The sequence below is a fragment of the Citrus sinensis genome, chromosome 3 (genome assembly GCF_022201045.2).
Source record: "Citrus sinensis cultivar Valencia sweet orange chromosome 3, DVS_A1.0, whole genome shotgun sequence".
Lineage (NCBI taxonomy): Eukaryota > Viridiplantae > Streptophyta > Magnoliopsida > Sapindales > Rutaceae > Citrus > Citrus sinensis.
In genome coordinates, this window is record NC_068558.1 from 27,962,283 (window position 1) to 27,983,332 (window position 21,050).

The 21,050-nt window shown below is 34.4% G+C and overlaps 2 protein-coding genes across 2 annotated transcripts; both read left to right on the forward strand.

Annotated features, from left to right (window-relative positions):
- Nucleotides 1–880: 880 nt before the first annotated feature.
- Nucleotides 881–9,248, forward strand: LOC102628536 (bifunctional aspartokinase/homoserine dehydrogenase 1, chloroplastic-like). Its single transcript, XM_006478363.4, has 18 exons — nt 881–1,147; nt 1,832–1,899; nt 2,015–2,389; nt 3,015–3,103; nt 3,210–3,513; nt 3,662–3,714; nt 3,801–4,015; nt 4,128–4,215; nt 4,296–4,409; nt 4,938–5,036; nt 5,131–5,325; nt 5,768–5,850; nt 6,797–7,022; nt 7,386–7,531; nt 7,684–7,819; nt 8,212–8,295; nt 8,378–8,470; nt 8,804–9,248. The coding sequence occupies exons 1-18, from the start codon at nt 1,005–1,007 to the stop codon at nt 9,047–9,049; spliced, it is 2,757 nt and encodes a 918-aa protein (XP_006478426.2). The 5' UTR covers nt 881–1,004; the 3' UTR covers nt 9,050–9,248.
- A 4,360-nt stretch (nt 9,249–13,608) lies between these two features.
- On the forward strand, nt 13,609–20,641 carry LOC102616019 (TMV resistance protein N-like). The gene is made up of 7 exons (XM_025098312.2): nt 13,609–13,800; nt 14,770–15,258; nt 15,954–17,049; nt 17,135–17,422; nt 17,547–18,839; nt 18,927–19,639; nt 19,966–20,641. The coding sequence occupies exons 2-7, from the start codon at nt 14,780–14,782 to the stop codon at nt 19,994–19,996; spliced, it is 3,900 nt and encodes a 1,299-aa protein (XP_024954080.2). The 5' UTR covers nt 13,609–13,800; nt 14,770–14,779; the 3' UTR covers nt 19,997–20,641.
- Nucleotides 20,642–21,050: the final 409 nt, after the last annotated feature.

Below are 21,050 nucleotides of genomic sequence, written 5' to 3' on the forward strand. Positions count from 1 at the left end.
TAAGCTTTTTACTTAGATATTTTTTACTATTAAAGTTGCTTTAAGATCAATTTTATTTGACTATTTTATCCTAATAATATAAAATAATCAAATTACCCCCATAACGTAAGCTCTTGTATATAATAGTTTAAGTATTGAGTTTTATTTGATTAAATTTCTAAACTTCTTTGTTATTTATTTTTTATAAAAGGTAATGTGAACTTATTATAATTATTTTTGTGAGGCGGGTGAGTTTAGAAAAATGGTGGGATGGAATATCACCATCCTTATAATTCAACATTTCTTATCTATTAACAAATTATTACATAATTATGTTACTTATATAAGGCTTCGTTTAGAATTTTTGTATACCAACAGTGGCTTTTAAATTACCATTCTTAAATATTAATAAACATTTTGTAATTGTGATTTGGATTTGCAAGTTAAGATTATTTTATGCAACAATTATTTGGTAAAAAACTTATACTATATTTATTATTTTTTCTCAAAATAATTATTTAATGATCATACTTTCAAATATTATCAATTTTTATTTAACATTAGAGCTTTTATTTATTTTTAATAACTACAGTTTAAAAGGCATGACACCACGAATTCCAAAAAAAAGCCTATGGATAATTTGATCGGTTCATTAGGGTTCTTGGAAAGGGGCCTATTTATTACAAATAAACAATAAATATACTTTTTAGAGAATAAGTAAACAAATAGGGATCCAAAAGTAATTATTGTACTTGTTAACACACGTGACCTGTGACGAGCCGAACTGAAACATTTCCTGGACTACGTGTCATCCTACTATTGGTGATACTCAAAGATACTCTTAGACTGACAGACATCGGATGCCTCCCTCCTCCGTTTAATTTCAATTCATCATCTGTGCAGTACAGCAAGTGACTCACTTTCATTCTCGTCAGTTCCAGCAACCAAAGACGCCAAATTATTAGTTCATTGATAAAGAAAGAGAACGGGGGGGAAAAGAGAGAGAGAGAGAGAGAAACAAATCAATGGCGTTCTCTTCGAGTGTCTCCTCCTCGCGTATGATTCACTCTCCAGCCGCATTGGCTTACCAATCAAAGCTCAACAACAACCAAAACAATAAGAAGATCTTTCATTGCCGCTCTTTCTCTCCTCTTCCTTTCATTTCCAGGTGCTTTTTGTTTTGTTCATTTGCTCCGCACTGCTTGGAAACGATGCGTTTTGATAATCAACTTTTGCTTTACGATTGTTGTCTAGTTATAATTGATGTGAGCATGTCACAAAAAACGATGCGTTTTGGTGCTTTGTGATAGTTCTTTGAATTGATTCGAGGTCTTGGAGTTGGTTTTGAAATGACGATCCAACGGTGTGTGTTTGTGTATGTAAATGTGACTTGTCTAGTCCTCTTTCTTATGCTTCATTTAAAATGAAAAAAAAATTGGAAATTTGAGATTCTGTTATTTTGCCATTTGTTGTGTGTTTGAAAGTGCTTCCGGTAAAGTGCTTTTGTGTCTTTCTTGCTATTTTCAGTTGAAATGGATAAAACTGCCTTCAGGAATCAAAACAGAAGCACTTTTATGTTTAATTTTTTTGAGAAGTGCTTTACAAGTTGCAAAGGAATTTGATGTGCTTTCACAGCAAGCACTTTTGTTTGCTAGTGCCTTTTCTAGACTGTTTTTATTTTTATGTTTACATTTCGATTGGTTTCCTAAGGCAATTGGCAGCTGAGCTCCTTCTATGTAAGGCTTTAAAAGCTGCAACCTGGAGTTCGTGTATGATATAGCTTTCTTAACATTTCTTGATGATTTTAAGTTCAATACTTTCTTTTACTTAATATTAGTGTTTCATGGTTCAGATTGAGTTATGTCTCTCGGAGGCGAAAAGGGGAGTCATTGAATAAGCACATAATGGCTTCAGTTACAGGTCCATTAGCTGCTTTATCTATTTTCGAAATCTATTAAAATTGTTACCATCTTCTAATTGACAAATGTTTGTTCAGTTGATTCCATCTTAATTTTTTTTTCTTATATGTTTACAGATATTTCAGTGGACAAATTAACCGAAGAAGCTCAGATTCCCAAAAGACAAATGTGGTCAGTTCATAAGTTTGGTGGCACATGTGTTGGAACCTCCCAAAGAATAAAAAATGTTGGTGAGATAATAGTTAATGATGATACAGAAAGGAAGTTGATAGTTGTGTCAGCCATGTCAAAAGTGACAGATATGATGTATGACCTCATCTACAAGGCTCAGTTGCGAAATGATTCCTACTTATCTGCCCTGGATGCTGTTTTTGAAAAGCATCAATTAACAGCACATGATCTACTTGATGGAGACGAACTTGCTGGGTTTTTGTCTCGGTTGCACCATGACATAAGCAACCTCAAAGCAATGCTCCGTGCTATATACATCGGTAACAGAGTGCTCGCATGATGCATATTCATGGGACTTTTTGGTGGAGAAAATTCTGTTTCCATTTGTGTGGATCTATCTTTACAATGAGTGATAAAAATACTGCTTGCTTGCAATTTATCATGAGTTTGTACCTTCATCTAAGTCCCTCTTTACAAATTTAGTTTCTTACTTGTTAATCTTTTTCTTTACAAAACAATTGCATATAGCTTTAACAGTTTGATATTTAAGTTTCTATTCTGAGCTATACAAGTCATGCATTCATGTTCCAAGTTTTGTATATCATTCATATCAGTTGAATATCTACTTGGATGTTGGTTACAAGTTATCCTTTATATCCGATTTGCTCTACTTTTAGGTGAGGAATTATGTTTTTATCTCTGAGTTGTTATATGAGTTCATAAGGTCTACATATAATTTCTTGTCAAATGTGGACTGTGTTTACTAATTGTTTATTCGTATATATTTGATACATTGATTTGATTTTCTTGTTTGGTGGGATGGGATTTCCATGGCATATTCTGTCATCAACCTTGTTCTTTTTGAGGCAAACTGGTCATGGGAATCTAATCTTTTATTTAACAATTTGTTGCAAACCACTTTTAATCATTTTATTATTTTTGCAGCTGGCCATGCCACAGAATCTTTTACAGATTTTGTTGTCGGACATGGAGAGTTGTGGTCTGCTCAGATGTTAGCAGCTGTTGTCAGAAAGGTCCAGCAGTTATATGCACTTTGTTATTAGAAATATCGCTTGATTTTAGCTTTTGGAAGTTGCTATAACTTTTAGAAGCTATTTGAACTTATTTTTTCTCGTGCAGAATGGCATTGATTGCAAATGGATGGATACAAGGGAAGTCCTTATTGTAAATCCAACTAGCTCTAACCAAGTTGATCCTGATTTCTCAGAATCTGAAAAAAGACTTGAGAAATGGTTTTCTCAGAGTCCATCAAATACAATAATTGCAACTGGTTTTATAGCCAGCACGCCTGATAATATTCCCACAACTTTGAAGAGGGATGGAAGTGACTTCTCTGCAGCCATAATGGGAGCTCTACTCAGGGCTCATCAAGTCACAATTTGGACAGATGTGGATGGAGTTTACAGTGCTGACCCAAGAAAAGGTTTGCATAGAGCATTATATGTATGCCTTCATTTTCAGAAGATCCTCAATATTCTTGTATATTGCAAATTCAGTACAATGAATAGAATGCTTGCTTGGGATTTTAATGGATCATAACTTTGATATTGTTGTAACTCGAATTTCTGCAGTTAGTGAAGCTGTGATACTGAGGACACTGTCTTATCAAGAAGCCTGGGAAATGGTGAATTGACCTCTACTCTTATGCCTGCCAAAGCTGTGCAGAATTCAGACTTACATTTCTTACACTATATTCATGTGTATTTGCAGTCATATTTTGGAGCAAATGTGTTGCACCCACGAACCATTATACCAGTAATGCGATATGACATTCCAATTGTGATACGGAACATTTTCAATCTTTCGGCACCTGGAACAATGATATGCCGGCCTCCTATTGATGAAAATGAAGATGAGCAAATAATAGATTCTCCCGTAAAAGGTTTTGCAACAATAGACAATTTGGCTCTCGTAAATGTTGAGGGGTGAGCTGCCTGTTCCGGTTTCAGCTCTATTATTTTTTGGATTATAATTTTTTTTCGATTTTAAATCAATTTTATCTGCCTGTATTGCTTCTTTTTATTTTTATTTTGGTAGTACTGGAATGGCTGGTGTTCCCGGCACTGCAAATGCGATTTTTGGTGCAGTGAAAGATGTTGGAGCTAATGTCATCATGATTTCCCAGGTAATTTTATCCTCTGATTTAAGTTCAAGGGACAGTCTTCTTTAATAAACACAGATGCTTAGTGACTGATTATGGTGTAGGCTAGTAGTGAGCACTCTGTGTGCTTTGCTGTGCCCGAGAAGGAAGTAAAAGCTGTTGCTGAGGCACTGGAGTCTAGATTTCGTGAAGCTTTAAATGCTGGACGTCTTTCCCAGGTATGTTTGTCATTTTGGTTATGTGATTATACTTGATAATCTTACAAATTTTCAAACTGGAACAATTTATACTGACTTTTGTCCTGCGATTGCTTATCTGGGCGTCTCTTACTTAATATTATGCACAAGATTTTGGTTCTAATTTAGTAATCTTTTATTTTAACTTCCTTTTATCATCATTCCTTTGTTTTGTACAAGAATAGACTAGACTAGACTAGACTTGATAAAGATATCAAGACTCTGGCTGAATATAATTATTAAGCTTTCACTTCTGTACCACACAGTTTAAAGTATTAAATCATCGGAAAATTACTGTCTGTTGCAATAATTGAGAGCTAATGCATTTCATGTCTCTGTGATTTATCATGGTCCAAATTATTAGCTCGCTTTTTGTGCTGTGAGATCTGTAGTAGAAGCTGCGTTTTCATATTTTCCTTTTCCTGTAATTACATTAAAGCTCTGATTTTGCCAAGTTCAATGCAAATGTAGTTTTCTGCTTCTATTTTATCTCAAGACAAATCTTCTTAGGTGGCAATCGTTCCAAACTGTAGCATTCTAGCAGCAGTTGGCCAGAAAATGGCGAGTACTCCTGGTGTTAGTGCCACGCTTTTCAATGCTCTGGCCAAGGTAAAAATATCATCTCTTGATAATCCCTTATTTCTGCTTTGATCTTAATTTCTAATTATCTGTGTGATAAGTGTTTGAAGTATCAATAATGCAGGCTAATATCAACATCCGTGCAATAGCTCAAGGTTGTTCCGAGTACAATATTACTGTAGTACTTAAGCGTGAAGATTGCATTAGAGCTTTGAGGGCTGTCCACTCGAGGTTTTATCTTTCAAGAACCACTATCGCAATGGGGATTATTGGCCCTGGTTTGATAGGTGCCACATTACTTGACCAGCTCAGGGATCAGGTGCAGTATTAGACAGTTTCCCTTCGTATTTGGTTTGTATGATAACATCTATGAATAAATCAATGCTGGAGTTTGAGAATATATGGAGTTCTTAGTCTTGGTCAATATGAATACAGTCAATAGTTGTAAATTCTTGGAAATCTAATATCAACAGCGGTAATACTATTGATTTGTGTTATACTAAAGAAATCTATTATGGACATTAATAAAATAGATCTGCTATTTGTAAGTCAAATTAGGGACAATTAATTGACATGACTAGGCATGCTGTAGCCATTAAGCGAGCATGGGGTTCATTAATCTGGTTGCCATATTGGTGTCTTTTCTCGAAATATAGCAACTGGAGACAAAAATATGAAAACGGTTTTCAAACTTTGAAGCAAAATGTGCTTTTGTTGTTGGTAGTTGAACAAGTTTTGAAATTTCTGTTTTACTCTGGCAGGCAGCGGTCCTGAAGGAAGATTTTAACATTGATTTGCGGGTCATGGGAATCACTGGCTCCAGAACAATGGTCTTGAGTGATACGTAAGTTGGAAGCTTTATTTGAGTATTCATGGCTCTTTGATATCATTGCATCAGATGGGTTTAAAAAAGACGTGGTAACTCTGCTCTTCCTTCTGAGCTGAGCATAAACATAACCATTATTCAGACTAACAAAAATTTGCTCATATGATTATTTTTCTGTTGGGCGCTCTGTCGGAGTTCAGTATCCATCAATATGAAGCGATCATAAGTTCTATAACATATTATCTTATATTCCTTGTTTCACACCTTGGTAATGACTATTTTGTTCTCAATAAGAAACAATTATATCAGAAATAGAGGAATAGAATGTAAAATAAAGGGGATCAGCAGACCATCCTATGCTCAGGTGACCATATTAAAGAAAAACAATATATCAAGTCAAAGGAAGAAGGAACTCAGCCTTAAATAACACTTTTCCAGTTCCTAGGAAGACAGAATACGTCTTCAAAACAGTTCACTGGAGACTATAATGAAGTGAAATTCATTGTTCTGCTTTTGTAGAAAGTACAATAAACTGAACTCCATAGGCCCATTTTTACCCACATGCTTTCCATAGGTTGACACCAACAACTTTATATGTTTGGGGCACTTGGTTCACATATTATGTTGAGGTTTTGGGAAATGAATGCGCATATTCGAGTTGTATAATCTGAATATCATGACGATTTGCTATTGGGACCTGTCTGTTTGGGCTTCACTATCAGAGATTATTTTGCTTTTCTTTGTTGACTGAAGACATTATTCAATTGTATTCTTTTTTCCTGCCTTTCCTGTGGTTTTAATCAATATTGTGAAGCTACCCTTTTTTCTCCTTTTAATATATGCTGGGACAGTGGGACTTCTTAATTTATGAATGAGCATACTTATTTCATTAATTATAAGAATATTACTTTCGAATGTAGTCAAATTTACTGCAACCCTTCGTCTCATTAGTTATTCATTGTAGGGGAATTGACTTGTCAACATGGCGAGAGCTTCTAAAGGAGAAAGGAGAAGTGGCTGATGTGGAGAAATTTACTCAACTTGTGCATGGAAATCATTTTATCCCTAATACAGTTTTGGTAGACTGTACAGCAGACTCTAATGTTGCCAGCTGTTACCATGATTGGTTGCGGAGAGGAATTCATGTAATCACCCCAAACAAAAAAGCAAATTCCGGACCGCTGGACCAGGTAACGAAATTCTTTTGTCTTTGGGATATGATCATTCATCATCACCATCATCATTGTCATATAGAAGCCTCTTCGGTAGTGTTACTCTTTTGGGGAAAAGTACAACATTCCAGATATTTTAAAATAAATTTACACTACAGATTTACATCTTGATGTTTATTCATCTGCACTTGCTTCTTTTTTAATATCAATCTCCTGCTGGAGCATGGTTGATTTGATGTCTGTGTGCTACCCAGCCGGATGAACTGTATCCTGGTTCACCTAATAGTTAATTTAGAAAGGGACAATTTTACTGTTGATTTTTTTTTTTTCCTCTGATCCTTCCGTTGGGAGATTTGTTAATGTAGTTCTGCATAAATCTAGTATTTAAAGCTGAGGCCTCTTCAACGGAAATCCTATACACATTACTTCTATGAAGCAACTGTTGGAGCTGGTCTTCCAATTATCAGCACTTTAAGGGGTCTGCTGGAAACCGGGGACCATATATTGCGCATTGAAGGCATTTTCAGGTTGGTCATATGTATTGGCTCATATTGCAAAAGACCCTCATGCGGAAAAAATACGAAATATCAATATGTTCGTTGTGTACTGAAATATTTTTCCTTAAAGTTGACTCATGCGTCTTCTGACAAGCGTTCACCTGTGTGTTTTGCTGTTGCAGTGGGACTTTGAGTTATCTTTTTAACAGCTTTGTAGGCACAAGATCATTCAGTGAGGTAGTGACAGAGGCGAAAGAAGCAGGTTATACTGAACCTGATCCAAGGGATGATCTATCTGGAACAGATGTTGCCAGAAAGGTACTGTATGCAGTAATTGTTTGTTTTGTTATTCAAATGATTACTACAATTCAGAGTGTCGAATTAGTTTCTGCATTCTACCACAGCTGTTAGCAATTGGTAAATGCCTAGGATTTCATTAAGACATCTACTCAATTGCCATTCTATAAATTTGCACATCAATGCATGTGTCAGATAAGTGACATAAAGTTGGCAGATGAGCTTTCTTACCTTTTAAAAATTCTATAATCAGTTATCGCAGAATGATGTTCACAGGCATGACCAAACATTTTGAATTGTCAGAGAAACTGACCACAGTTGATGCTTCCATATTTGTTTGTGGTTTATTCCTGTGTCTGAATGCTGAATTTAATTCGATGAGAATCAGACTGAAAAAAACTTTCTTTCTGCAGGTGATAATTCTTGCCCGAGAATCCGGTCTTAAGCTGGAACTTTCTGATCTCCCTGTTCAAAGTCTTGTGCCAGAACCATTAAAAGTAAGAAAACAGTTTTACTCAATCCAACACTCCACTGAGGGTCAACTTCATCACTAATGTAATGCTTTGATTTTTGCTACAGGCTTGTGCATCTGCTGAAGAGTTTATGAAGCAATTACCACAATTTGACAAAGAATTGGCCAAGCAAAGACAAGAGGCCGAGGATGCAGGGGAAGTGAGTTTTTGATAAGACACTTTGCTGGTTTAACTTCTAGTAGAGCTAGTAGATGCTGATATAATAATTACAATAACCCAAAAACTGATTTTATGAGATATCATTTTTGAATTCTTGTCAATCATTTGAGGGGTGAAGTAAATTTTAGTTATGAAAGATGTACTCAGAGATACTATGGAAAATAAACTTTACAATCTTACATGTTACTACAATAAATTCTTGATTATGATTTGGTTCCTTGATGTGTAGCTTATGTTTAGGAACATTATTGCTTATTTCTGTTATCCCTTAGGAAACAAAATCCTGATTTTGTTTCAAACTTGTATTTGTCAGGTCCTTAGATATGTGGGAGTGGTGGATGCTATCAACAAAGAGGGGCGTGTAGAGTTGCGAAGATACAAGAGAGATCATCCATTCGCACAGCTCTCTGGTTCCGATAACATCATAGCTTTCACAACAAAACGATACAAGGAGCAGCCACTTATCGTCCGTGGACCTGGTGCCGGAGCTCAAGTCACAGCAGGTGGAATCTTCAGCGATATATTGCGGCTGGCCTCATATCTTGGTGCCCCATCATAGTGTATCAATTTCTATGCCTTTCAGTCTGGTTTTAGCCTTCTCTTTTTGGTTATTTGAGGCAGTAGCATTGGTAGTTTTATCTGCTGGATGATGATAGTGTTTTGAGTTAGTAATTACGTATCTTAGTCGTCTTGGAACTTTCGAACTTTCAAAATAAAGTTTATCTAGTGGCTTGAAAGCATAAATAAGTCTATATTTAGTTCGGCCTTTGTAGTTTTCTTTCTTTAAACTTTATATTTTTCTTCATACTATCCTTTTGTCTATGGAAAATGAACTTGAGAATTATTTTTTGATGCATTGCAAAAAAGACTAAATTTTGGATTTTATTTAATAAATTAACTACAGGTGAAATTGATTTGGTAAAATATGAAATATTTATTTGAGCTACAGAGTTTGTAACATGGGGTAAATTTTATTATTTGGGGTAGGAGGAATCGGGTGTCTCATAACAGCAGGTCAGCACTCTAATGGGCGTGCGATTTTATCATCATTATGATTATAAATATAATTAATATTTATTATTTTTATAGTAATTTTTAAAATAATTCTATCACTAACAATTAAATGAAGAAAGCTTTAAAAAGTGTAAATAAACTTTCATCTTCTCATTACACTGGAATTTTTGTAAACCTTCAAACTTCAAATTGATTGACATTGAGTCCCTCCTAATTTGATTAAACACATCAATTTGTCCATATCATGAAAAAGCAATACCACTAAATGAAGAATGCGATAAAGTCAATCAACGTCTAACACTTTCGTAATTATGATCCTTTATATAATATGTGACACATCATTGAAGCAATAAACAAGGATCAAACAGGAATATGCAGTAAAAATTAAATATATTCTTAATAAAAAAAAATTGAAACATAATAAATAAGGACCCCATTACTGTGGGGGTTGTTAAACCAGTTTCATTAGGCATAGCTGATGAAGCAAAAAGCAGCAGCATAGCTGGTGCTATGATGAGGATGCACACAGCCGATAACTGCATGAGCTGCTCAGCGTGTAACAAACAAACTGCCAGCCTGGCGGTAAGGATCAACAGATGCATAACACTGTAACAGAATCAGAAGCATGACCGCAAGCATGAGCTGATGAGTTGGTTACAAACAAGCTAATAGTTACTGCGATAAATATATAATAGCCCGTAAAGTTCTCGTCTTCTCTCTATTAGATTCACATTCCATTTTATTTTCCTTCATTTTTCTTGATTGCCAAACACTTCTCCTAGTAACTAATTCTTTCTTTGAACTGGGTAACAGAGTACTAAAAAAGTCCAAAAAGCAAAGCAATGGGTTCGTCTAATCCAAAAAGTCCAGAAAGCAAAGCCGCAGTAAATGTGAGTATGTCTAACAACGAACACCTTGCAAGTCTAATGGCTAAGAATCTTGTAGATCTCCCCTAAATGAGCAAATGAATCATCAAAAGGCGATAAATATCTCGTGAGATGTATCTGAGTATGTTTTCATAGTTGTAGAAGTAACGGCAAGCTATGCATTATTTGGTCCTGTTTCCGATTTCTATAACTGTTGTAGTAGCCTCACAATTACTACTAACATGTATAATTAAGCACTAAAAGCTACGACCTATGATTGATTCGCAGGTGCTATGTTGGTAAGTGAGCAATGGGTGGTACTTACACTAACTGGCCCAATTGCAAGCTTGTAACTGATGTTGGATTATATTTTGTATTCACGGAGGCGAATACAATAAATGTACGTGCTGGTTTCATGCGAATTCTGACTTACCATGAAGGACTGCCTCCTGAAGGAAAGAAAACCAATTGGATCAGAGAGGAGCTTAGTCATAACCCTGCAATAATTCTAGCCAGTCAACCGGGCGCTGAGACTCGAGCAGAGGGACCTGATGCTAGGACTCAACCAAAGGTAACATAACGCCTTGTATTTAATCAGAGAAGAAAATTTGGCGACTGTTTATTGTTGTTGGGTAGTTTTGCCATTATTATATCTTCTGAACGATGATTTCAGCAATCACATTACATTGTTTCATATCACATTTGTTTCAGAGTTTCTTTGTCTGCAAACTTATTCCCACTGAAGGTGATACCAAGGAATATACTTAGGGGAAAACGTTGGATTGCTTAATTCTTTGCTTGTCGGGTTTGTTTTTAGCTCCGGAAACAAAGAATGTATATCATTATTGTTTGATCCTTTTCTTTATTTGTATATATCTTAACATATAAACAAAATGTTGCAACTAAAACCCATACCACTGCTTTAGAGTTCACTCATTGTCTTCTACTGTCCTAACTGGTTTCCATATGAAGTTCGTTCTTAAAATACAAAGAAATCCTTGACTATACCCACACACGCAAAAGGAAGAGACTGCAGGAGAGTAGGAGCAAAGAAGAAGAATAGTATAACAAAAAGCGGGGTTAGGCTGCCCCCAAATTGTGAAAAACACAATGCCATTTGCTGCTAACCAGAATACTTTGTTATAAATCTAAAGGCTGTCCTTGATAACTACCGATTATTGAGTTTGGACTTTAGCAATTCGAATGGAGATGAGGAGTTTTTTTTCATGAAATGGAGGTCAATTTTCATGATCAATTGATATTATATAATTTTGTACTTCTCTTTTATTCTCCTAAAAGTTAACAGGGTTTGGGGTGAACTTGTTTTCAAGACGAAGGGACTTTGGGACTGTAAGTTTTTAGATATATTTCATCTTTTACATAAAAGAAAGATGATTAAGTCTTTTTTTTTTCCTATATATATATATATAATTTTCAGTGCATAAGATTGAATAAGATTGAGACTTTCATTTTGAGCATCTTTATATATGATTAAGATCCTCTTCTGATATGAATTTTTCTTGAGTAGAAATTCACACGTTGATTGGTAGTTAAAAAAATAAAAAATTAAAATTAAAATTCTATCCATACACTATTATTATATGACGTGTGAAATAAGATTTTTAAAAGTTTAGGGGAACTCAGATTAAGAGAAGATCCTAATCTGTTTAGATATTTTCGTAATTTACTACGCTTCTCATCAAATGACTTGGCTTTGTCAGAATTTGATCTCCATTTTGACTCCAGGAATATCGATGTGCAATGGTATGCCAGATTTGTTGAACTTCTTGCTAAGTTCCATTAGTTCTCTAGAGTGTTGGGGATGGTATGTTTGTTCATACTTAACTATTATTGTTTAATCTTTAGTGTTCTTTCTTATATGTGAAATTTAATTATTACCATTCAACCTGAAGCTCTCTAACTTGTTACTTTTTAATTTCTTTTTTGAAGAATGTGATTGTTCCTAGAGAACTATGGTCTATGGCAAAGTATGCTCCCCCTTATCCGGTGTCAATCTATTGAAATTTACAATAAACAATTGTACGTTTCACGTTTCAAAGAACTAGAAACTGTGCTTTCTCGATACTCCGTAATTAACATGAAATTGTCTCGAAGCATCGTAGAAGGTTTAAAGAAAGTATATACTATTTTTTAAAATAAAATTTAATGTTTGAATGAAATTGAAAAGGTACAGAACTTTTTGATAAAAATTCAATTAGATATCACAAGTATCAAAAGGTGTTCATGTTTTATACAGATTTATAAGGAAAAAAAAGTTGAAAAATTACTTTTATATGTAATCTTGATATTACAAATTTTTAATATTAAATAATTACATTAGGACGTTACGTGTATGGTATTAGGATAACTTTTGATATTTATACTATATGTATATTTGAATTTTTTTCCGAGCTGAATTTTTTTCCAAGCAATTGAAAAAAAAAAAAAACTCTAGTCTCATATTTAAAATATCAGTGACTTGAGAGTTTAACTCAATTTACTTGACCATTGAAGATAGCATTGGCAGAATTCCTTGAATCTCGATCACAAAATTATATAATGTTCGACCAAATTGAAGCTTTGAATTTGTTGATTTCTAATGAGTGGGAATTTAATCCTTTGTTTTGTTTCCATAATTGAATCTCTGTTTCATTGCAGCATTCTCTCATTTTGCATCCATTATTACACGTGCGAGTTTTTGGGTCATAATTGATGAATTGCTTGCTATGAGTGAACAATAAACTAATATGCTCATTGCAATATGACTTAATATATTTTTCTTTTAGTAGCTCAAATAAGCTTATTCTAAATTAGATAGGATTGGTAAAAAAGTTCAGGCTGATAAATTGGTAAAAAAGACTCAGCTAAACTTATTCTAAATTATATATTTTTCACCAATTTGTCGTAATTTTTACTGACCTATTACCGACTACTCTAGTCACTCCCACGTGCTATATTTCTCATTCTCAAATCTCAATCGTTGGATATTAATATCCAACGGTCGTTTAACTAAAGGACAAATAATGGGGTTTGTTTCCCTAATGCAATGTAGTCGTTGCCAATTTATATAAACTTATTTATAGTTCTATTTCATAAACAATTTCTTGGAAGATGCTCGAAGGGCAGTTTTCTAGCCTATTGAATAAGCTAAAGAAGCACATTATTTTCTATGATAGTGATTGCCATGTGAAGAATTTTATGATAATTAACAATTCCTTGGATAATTAATTAAGACTAGTGGAACTTTAAGACGAATAATTAATTACGCAAGTGGAAGTTTATATCGAATAATTAATTATGCAAGTCGGTCAACACTAAGGCTTGCTTTAATCTGGAATACAATCATATAACAGAGCTGAGGATGAGGAGCTAGAAGTTGCATGATTTGATTAACTTCTTTCCTTTGAGCAAATACTTCATTGGAGTTCTAGTAAGCTTTAAGTTTTATCTTGTAATTTCTCTTTTATTTTCAGAACTAATTTGCATATCCTGTATGTGTAAAATTTGAAAGAAAGCTTGAATGTTAATTTTATATGAATTCTTTGCCTTTCCTTATAGTTACTTAGAAAAGATTTGCTTAAGTAGAGGTGGGTACACACACTCTCCAATCAGCATCTGAAAAAATTTTCTAATTACATTTTGGGATTTATTAAGTATAGTTTTTTTTTTTCTTTTTGGTAAAGAAAGTAAATAAGAAGCTGTGGACCTGTTTATTTTGTTTAAGAAGAAGATCATTGATTTCGAAATCAGAAGCACTCACTTATTAACTTTTAATTAATATTAGTAATTTTTTGTCTTCAAACAATATTTAATTACAATTTGTTGTCAATTAATTTAATTAATTGAAAAAAGGGCAAATTTTCAGTTTCTGTCAGCTTCTCTCAATCTCTCTCAAAATTTAACTAGAAAATTACGATCTATGCGCAAATAATTTATTAGGACTAAGTATTCGCCAGGTTCTTTGTTTATATATAATGTCAATCCATATTAGTTGTAACCTTAATGTTCTTCTTAATTCTTTCTAAACGACATATGGGCACACTATTTTATTTAATTATATAAGATCATTTTATTTATTTTACTTTCATTATTTAATTATTTATTATTTACTGAAATAAAAAGTACTACTTTCTTGATAATTTTTCAAATTTTTTTATTGAGAAAGTTAAATAACATATTTAATGTAAGTAATAGTATAAAATATCAAAATTCTAATAGAAAATATTTTATTTAATGCAAATACAGCTTATGTAATATAATATGGCGCACCAAAAACATCCGAAATTAATTATCACTTGATATGTACATTATCCTTTTCGGGTGCCCATAATTTTGGATGAATCATGTTGTCTGCATTGTATTGTTCCAAGAATGTCACATTTTTTATTCTAAATTTCAGGACAAATATAATGGCTTTCACGAGCATCCAAACCATCTCTTATGGGAAATATGATGCATTCTTAAGTTTTAGAGGAGAAGACACTCGTAAAAGTTTCACAGGTCATCTCTATACTGCTTTAAAAAATAAAGGGATTTATGCATTCAGGGATGACAAAGAACTACAGAAAGGAGGATCCATTTCACCAGAACTTCTTAAAGCAATTGAAGAATCAAGAGTTTCTATTATTGTTCTCTCAAAAAATTATGCTTCTTCCACTTGGTGCTTGGATGAACTTGCTAAGATTGTTGAATGCAAAAACAAAGAAGATCAAATTTTTCCAATTTTCTATGATGTGGAACCAACTGTTGTGAGGAAACAAACAGCAAATTTTGGAAAAGCTTTTGCTAAACACGAAGAAAATTTTAAGGATAATATAGAAAAGGTGCAAAAGTGGAGAGACGCTTTAAAAGTGGTGGCCAATAAATCTGGTTGGGAATTGAAGGATAGGTAATCATTTTTACTCTCAATTATTATTTTTTTTTTGTTGTTGTTCGGCATGATAAGTAAGCACAAAAAAAATTTTAGTATTCATGATTCAACATTGTTTTCAATTAAACAGCTTCTGTTTAATACGTGTATATCATATGATGTGTCGTTATTAAAATAGTAGTGCAATAAATGAACTAATATTTGCAAATGAATAGCTATAGACGTTGATACGTTAAATTATTGTATTTTGAACTTTTGAAGACGGTACATTTGTATCTTGTGATGCTTTGTGCTCTGTTAATCAGTTGGTTCTTGAGATAAAATAATTATTGAATCTTCTAAAGAATTATTAACTACCTAATGAATGCCACATAATTTAGGATGTCTATCATCATCAACTAATTGATTTCATGTGTGTAATAAATGTTCTTATAAAAAATTGATATAAATTCTCTTTTAATCTAATTTACCTAATTATAGAAAGAAATAATATGTACATGAGAAGAAAACAGCAGAAGAAATTGAATTTTCTCATTCTAGTTGTTTCTGACCCACGTAATAATAACATGTTACTTGATTATGTGACTTCTATTTGATGAAACGAATATTGTGTGGTTTGGATTTTATAAATAATATGGAATTGATCTTTTACTTCGTTCACACAAACTTTAATTTAACAATAGCAATTTCTTCTTGTTGTTTTCAATCTACAGCAATGAGTCTGAATTTATTGAGGAAATTGTCAATGTGATATCAAGTAAAATTCGTACAAAGCCAGAGACTGCTAAGGGGTTAGTAGGAATAGAATCACGCTTGGAGAAACTGATGTTTCTTATGGGTACGGGGTCCATTGATGTTCGTATGATAGGGATATGGGGTATGGGAGGTCTAGGAAAGACAACACTTGCAAGAGTTGCTTATGACTTGATGTCCCATGAGTTTGATGGAAGTAGTTTTCTTGCCGATGTTAGAGAAAAATCTGAAAAAGAAGGGAGTGTAATCTCTTTGCAAAAGCAGCTCCTTTCTGATTTACTGAAGCTTGCAGACAATAGCATACGAAATGTCCACGATGGTATTAACATGATAGGAAGTAGGCTGCGACAAAAAAAGGTCCTTCTAGTAATCGATGATGTGGCTAATGTTGAGCAACTACAAAGATTAGCTGGAAAGCGTGATTGGTTTGGTCCGGGCAGCAGAATCATAATAACAACGAGGGATGAACATTTGTTGAAGTTGCATCGAGTCGAGGAAGTTTTCAAGCTTGAGGCACTAAGTTATTATAAGGCATTCGAACTCTTTTGTTTGAAAGCCTTTGAAACCCAAAAGCCCAGGGAAGAATATGTTCATCTATCTCAACTAGTTGTAAAGTATGCTAGTGGTCTTCCATTAGCTCTAAAGGTTTTGGGTTCATTTTTGTTTGGTAGACCTGTGGACGAGTGGACAAGTACCTTGGAAAGACTAAAAAGAGAACCTGAAAATGAGATTCTAGATATACTCCAAATAAGTTTTGATGGGCTGAAGGAAGCAGAGAAGGAAATATTTCTCGATGTTGCCTGTTTCTTTAAAGGGGAGAAGAGAGATTACGTATCGAAAATTCTCAACAGCTGTGGTTTTGAACCAGTAATTGGCATTAGTGTTCTTATTGAACAATCTCTATTAACAGTATGTGAGGACGATAAACTGTGGATGCATGATTTGTTACAGGAAATGGGTCGACAAATTGTTAGGAGACAGTCCCCAGAGGAGCCTGGAAAACGCAGCAGATTGTGGGAGGAAGCAGACGTATGCCATGTATTGTCACAAAACACAGTAAGTGACCGATAAAGAGGATTGGGAATTTTTTGTCTTTTACCTAGTAAAATCTCTAATGAACTATTTTGCTTATAATTTTCAGGGAAGTGAAGTAGTTGAAGGAATAATAGTTGATGATTATTACTTTCTCAAAGATAAAGTGCATTTAAGTGCTGGTCCGAAAGCATTTTCGAAGATGACCAACCTGCGATTGCTCAAAATATGTAATCTGCAGCTTCCTCAAGGCCTTGAATACCTCTCTAACAAATTGCGGTTACTTGATTGGCATCAATATCCTTGGAAATCTTTGCCATCAGATTTACAATTGGATAAAATTGTGGAGTTTAAAATGTGTTACAACTGCGTTGAAGAATTGTGGAAGGGAACCAAAGTAAGATCATTAATTTTGTCGGTAATTTATATTTTTTAATTGAATAATTGTTTATTACAATTTTATTATTATAGCCGTCTATGAATTAAAAAATATCATTTTAGCACCCTTTTGTTTTCAACAGCCTTTAAACGTGTTGAAAGTCATGAAACTCAGCCATTCAAAGAATCTGATTAAGACACCAGACTTCACGGAAGTGCCAAATTTGGAGGAGTTGGATCTTGAAGGATGTACAAGGTTGCGTGAGATTCACCCATCTTTGCTGCTTCACAATAAGCTGATTTTGTTGAACTTGAAAGGTTGTACAAGTCTTATAACTCTTCCGGGCAAGATTTTTATGAAATCGCTTAAAACACTTGTTCTTTCTAGTTGCTTGAAATTGAAGAAATTTCCATGCGTTGCGGGAGGTATGAAGTGTCTGCAGGATCTTCTTTTAAATGAAACTGATATCAAAGAATTGCCGCTATCAATTGAACTTCTATCTGGACTTGTTCAGTTGACTTTGAAAGGCTGCAAAAATCTCTCGAGTCTGCCAGTTACTATAAGCAGTTTAAAATGTCTAAGAAATCTGGAGCTCTCTGGTTGCTCGAAACTGAAGACTTTTCCAGAGATTGTGGCAAGTATGGAAGACCTGTCCGAGCTCTATCTAGATGGAACTTCCATTACAGAAGTGCCACCATCTATTGAACTTTTGATGGGGCTTGAATTGTTGAATTTAAATGACTGCAAAAATCTCGTGAGACTTCCCAACAGTATAAAAGGTTTGAAATCTCTCAAAACTTTGAATCTCTCAGGCTGCTTCAAACTTAAAAATGTGCCAGAGACAGTTGGGCAAGTAGAAAGTTTGGAAGAACTTGATATAAGTGGAACAGCTATAAGACAACCTCCATCCTCCATTTTTCTTATGAAGAATCTTAGAACACTCTCTTTTTCTGAGTGTAATGGACCACCATCATCTACATCATGGCATTTTCACTTTCCCTTTAATTTGATGGCAAAGAGCTCATATCCTGTACCTTTGATGCTGCCTTCTCTGTCAGGTTTATGCTCTTTGACAAAATTGGATCTCCGTGACTGTAGTCTAGGGGAAGGAGTAATCCCAAATGATATTGGCAACTTATGCTCATTAAAAGCGTTGTATTTGAGTAAAAACAGTTTTGTTAGGTTGCCAGCAAGTATTGACGGTCTTTTCAATCTTGAAGAACTAGAGTTGGAAGATTGTAAAAGCCTTCAATCTCTGCCACAACTTCCACCCAACGTAAAAAGAGTTAATGTGAATGGTTGTACTTCGTTGGTGACATTATTAGGTGCATTAAAACTATGCAAGTCCGAATACACATTAATTGATTGTGTAGACAGCTTGAAATTTCCGGGAAACAATGGTTTGGCATTTTCGATGCTACAAGAGTACCTTGAGGTCAGTCTTCTAGCTACGCCAAAATTATGCCTAAAAAAATTAAGCAATGGTATGGACTCGTTCATTTTTTTAATTTTTTGGTTGCAGGCAGTGTCAGGTCCATTAAAAGATTTCAGCATTGTTGTTCCAGGAAGTGAAATTCCAAAGTGGTTCATGTATCAGAATGAGGGTTCTTCTATAGCAGTCACAAGGCCTTCATATTTGTATAATATGGATAAGGTTGTGGGATATGCTATTTGCTGTGTTTTTCATCTCCCGAAACATTCAACTCGTACGAAAAAACTATGGCCCGGACATCAGTTGGACTGCCAAATGATCGGTTCTCATAATAGGCCTACATATTATATTTCTTTTAAAGAGAAATTCGGTCAAGCTGTTTCGGAGTCGGACCATCTTTGGCTACTCTATTTGTCCCGACAACAATGCTATGATAGTAGCTGGCATTTTGATTCTAATCATATTGAGTTGTCATTTACAAGCACGTGGAGCCCAGGATTGGATGTAAAGAGGTGTGGCTTCCATCCAGTTTATATGCGCGAAGTGGAGGAGTTCGACCAAACGGCAAACCGATGGAGTCGTTTTAATGCTTATAATCTAAATGAATTCAATCGCGATTTTGTTGGATCAAATCTGGAATTAGCCACAACATCAAAGCGAAGCCTTGCAGAATATGTTGGGGCAGCTGAAGCCAGTGGAAGTGGCTGCTGTGATGATCACGATGAGGAACCACGACCTAAAAGATTTAGACAACTCGACGGAAGGCACAGCCCAGGGGGTATTATTGTCGCTGAATTTTGTTTGTAAGTACGCTTCTCAATTTCAATCTATGTTCTTTAAATTTGCATGTGGTACTTCATTTCCTTTTTATTTGTTTACTTATTGTATCTACTCTTGCATTATATATATAATGTTGGACCGAAGGTCATTTTTTCAGAAAGTACTTTGCAGGCAAAAATTTAGTTCCGCTAATATTCTTGAGAATCAGGAACTTCCTCACTTTCGTTCTCAAACTACGTGTAGATTGGAAAATCTGTGTGGCTTTATGTTTTTAAACAAAGAAATTTAATGAAGATCTCTCAGATAGTGTGTGGGAATAAATAGCAGGATATTGTTTTAATTTCTGCAGGGAAACAGGGACGGTGAGAGAGTATTTTTGAGAGCACTACAAGATAGATATTGGCTTTGAAGATTTTCTTGGAGTCAACTCGTTCTGTTACAAATATGAGCAAGGGACTGAATTTTCAGTTGACATGATGAGGGTAGTTTTCAGTTGGATTTAATGAAAATCAAGGACAGAATGCATAGGATGGGGAGTGGGGACCCAGTGTTCTTTTTCTATTTACCTATGTTTGTAGAGACAATTTTTTTTATTTCACAAGTTATCCAATTTCGATAGATTTGGTATTTCAATTGACAGCTCTCATCTTGACTTGAAGATGTTGCTCTCTTTTTACCTTTTTTATGCTGTAAACACCATAGATTTCGTATTTCAATTGAGAGCTCTCAACATTAAGATTTTCAATTGATTCGGGCAATATGTGTGTAATATTGCCTTCATTGGCAGATCATGCTTCACCAACCATCTTGAGATTTAAGGTCAATATGTAAAGTAGCATGTGATTTTGTGTTTGTCCTTTCGTGGATCTTATGATCAAACCTCTTCATGTGTGACCTTTTCTCGTCATTATCTCCTGCTATCATAAAAATTAAAAAAATGTCTTCATATTGTTTTAAAACTTATGATTTACTTATTTCTCCGTTATTAAAAGCATACATTGTTAATAGAGAAACGTGAAATTTTGAAAACTCATTGTTTGCTAATCTTTTTCTCGTGTCATGGCCACACAAGCCCCCTCATTCTTCTGGATCTCCTGATCTATGTCCTCCCCATTGTCCAAGATCACAGATACTCTGTCAAATGCTAATCCAGAAGCCTCATAGAGCAGGAGTTGCTGTTCATCTGTTTCACTAGCTTTTGGTATGAGTTATTATTTCATATTACTTTTGTTTCAAAGTTTTGTTGTCTACAAACTTACTCGTACTGAAGGCGATACCAAAGAATACTCAGAGGGAAACGTCAGATTACTTAATTCCTTATTCGATTGGTTCGTTTTCAGCTCTAGAAACAGAGAAGGTATATCACTACTATTTAATCTTTTTCTTTATTTGTGTATATCTTTACTCATAATCAAAATGTTCAACTACAAGCCA

What these genes read in the sequence shown, in the direction of transcription:
- LOC102628536 (XM_006478363.4), top strand. Translation starts at nt 1,005, where the DNA reads ATGGCGTTCTCTTCGAGTGTCTCCTCCTCGCGTATGATTCACTCTCCA. An exon ending in ATGCTGGACGTCTTTCCCAG is followed by an intron (nt 4,410 to 4,937) that starts GTATGTTTGTCA and finishes AAATCTTCTTAG; the next exon opens with GTGGCAATCGTTCCAAACTG. An exon ending in AGGCCGAGGATGCAGGGGAA is followed by an intron (nt 8,471 to 8,803) that starts GTGAGTTTTTGA and finishes TGTATTTGTCAG; the next exon opens with GTCCTTAGATATGTGGGAGT.
- LOC102616019 (XM_025098312.2), top strand. Translation starts at nt 14,780, where the DNA reads ATGGCTTTCACGAGCATCCAAACCATCTCTTATGGGAAATATGATGCA. An exon ending in ATGTATTGTCACAAAACACA is followed by an intron (nt 17,050 to 17,134) that starts GTAAGTGACCGA and finishes TATAATTTTCAG; the next exon opens with GGAAGTGAAGTAGTTGAAGG. An exon ending in ATTGTCGCTGAATTTTGTTT is followed by an intron (nt 19,640 to 19,965) that starts GTAAGTACGCTT and finishes TAATTTCTGCAG; the next exon opens with GGAAACAGGGACGGTGAGAG.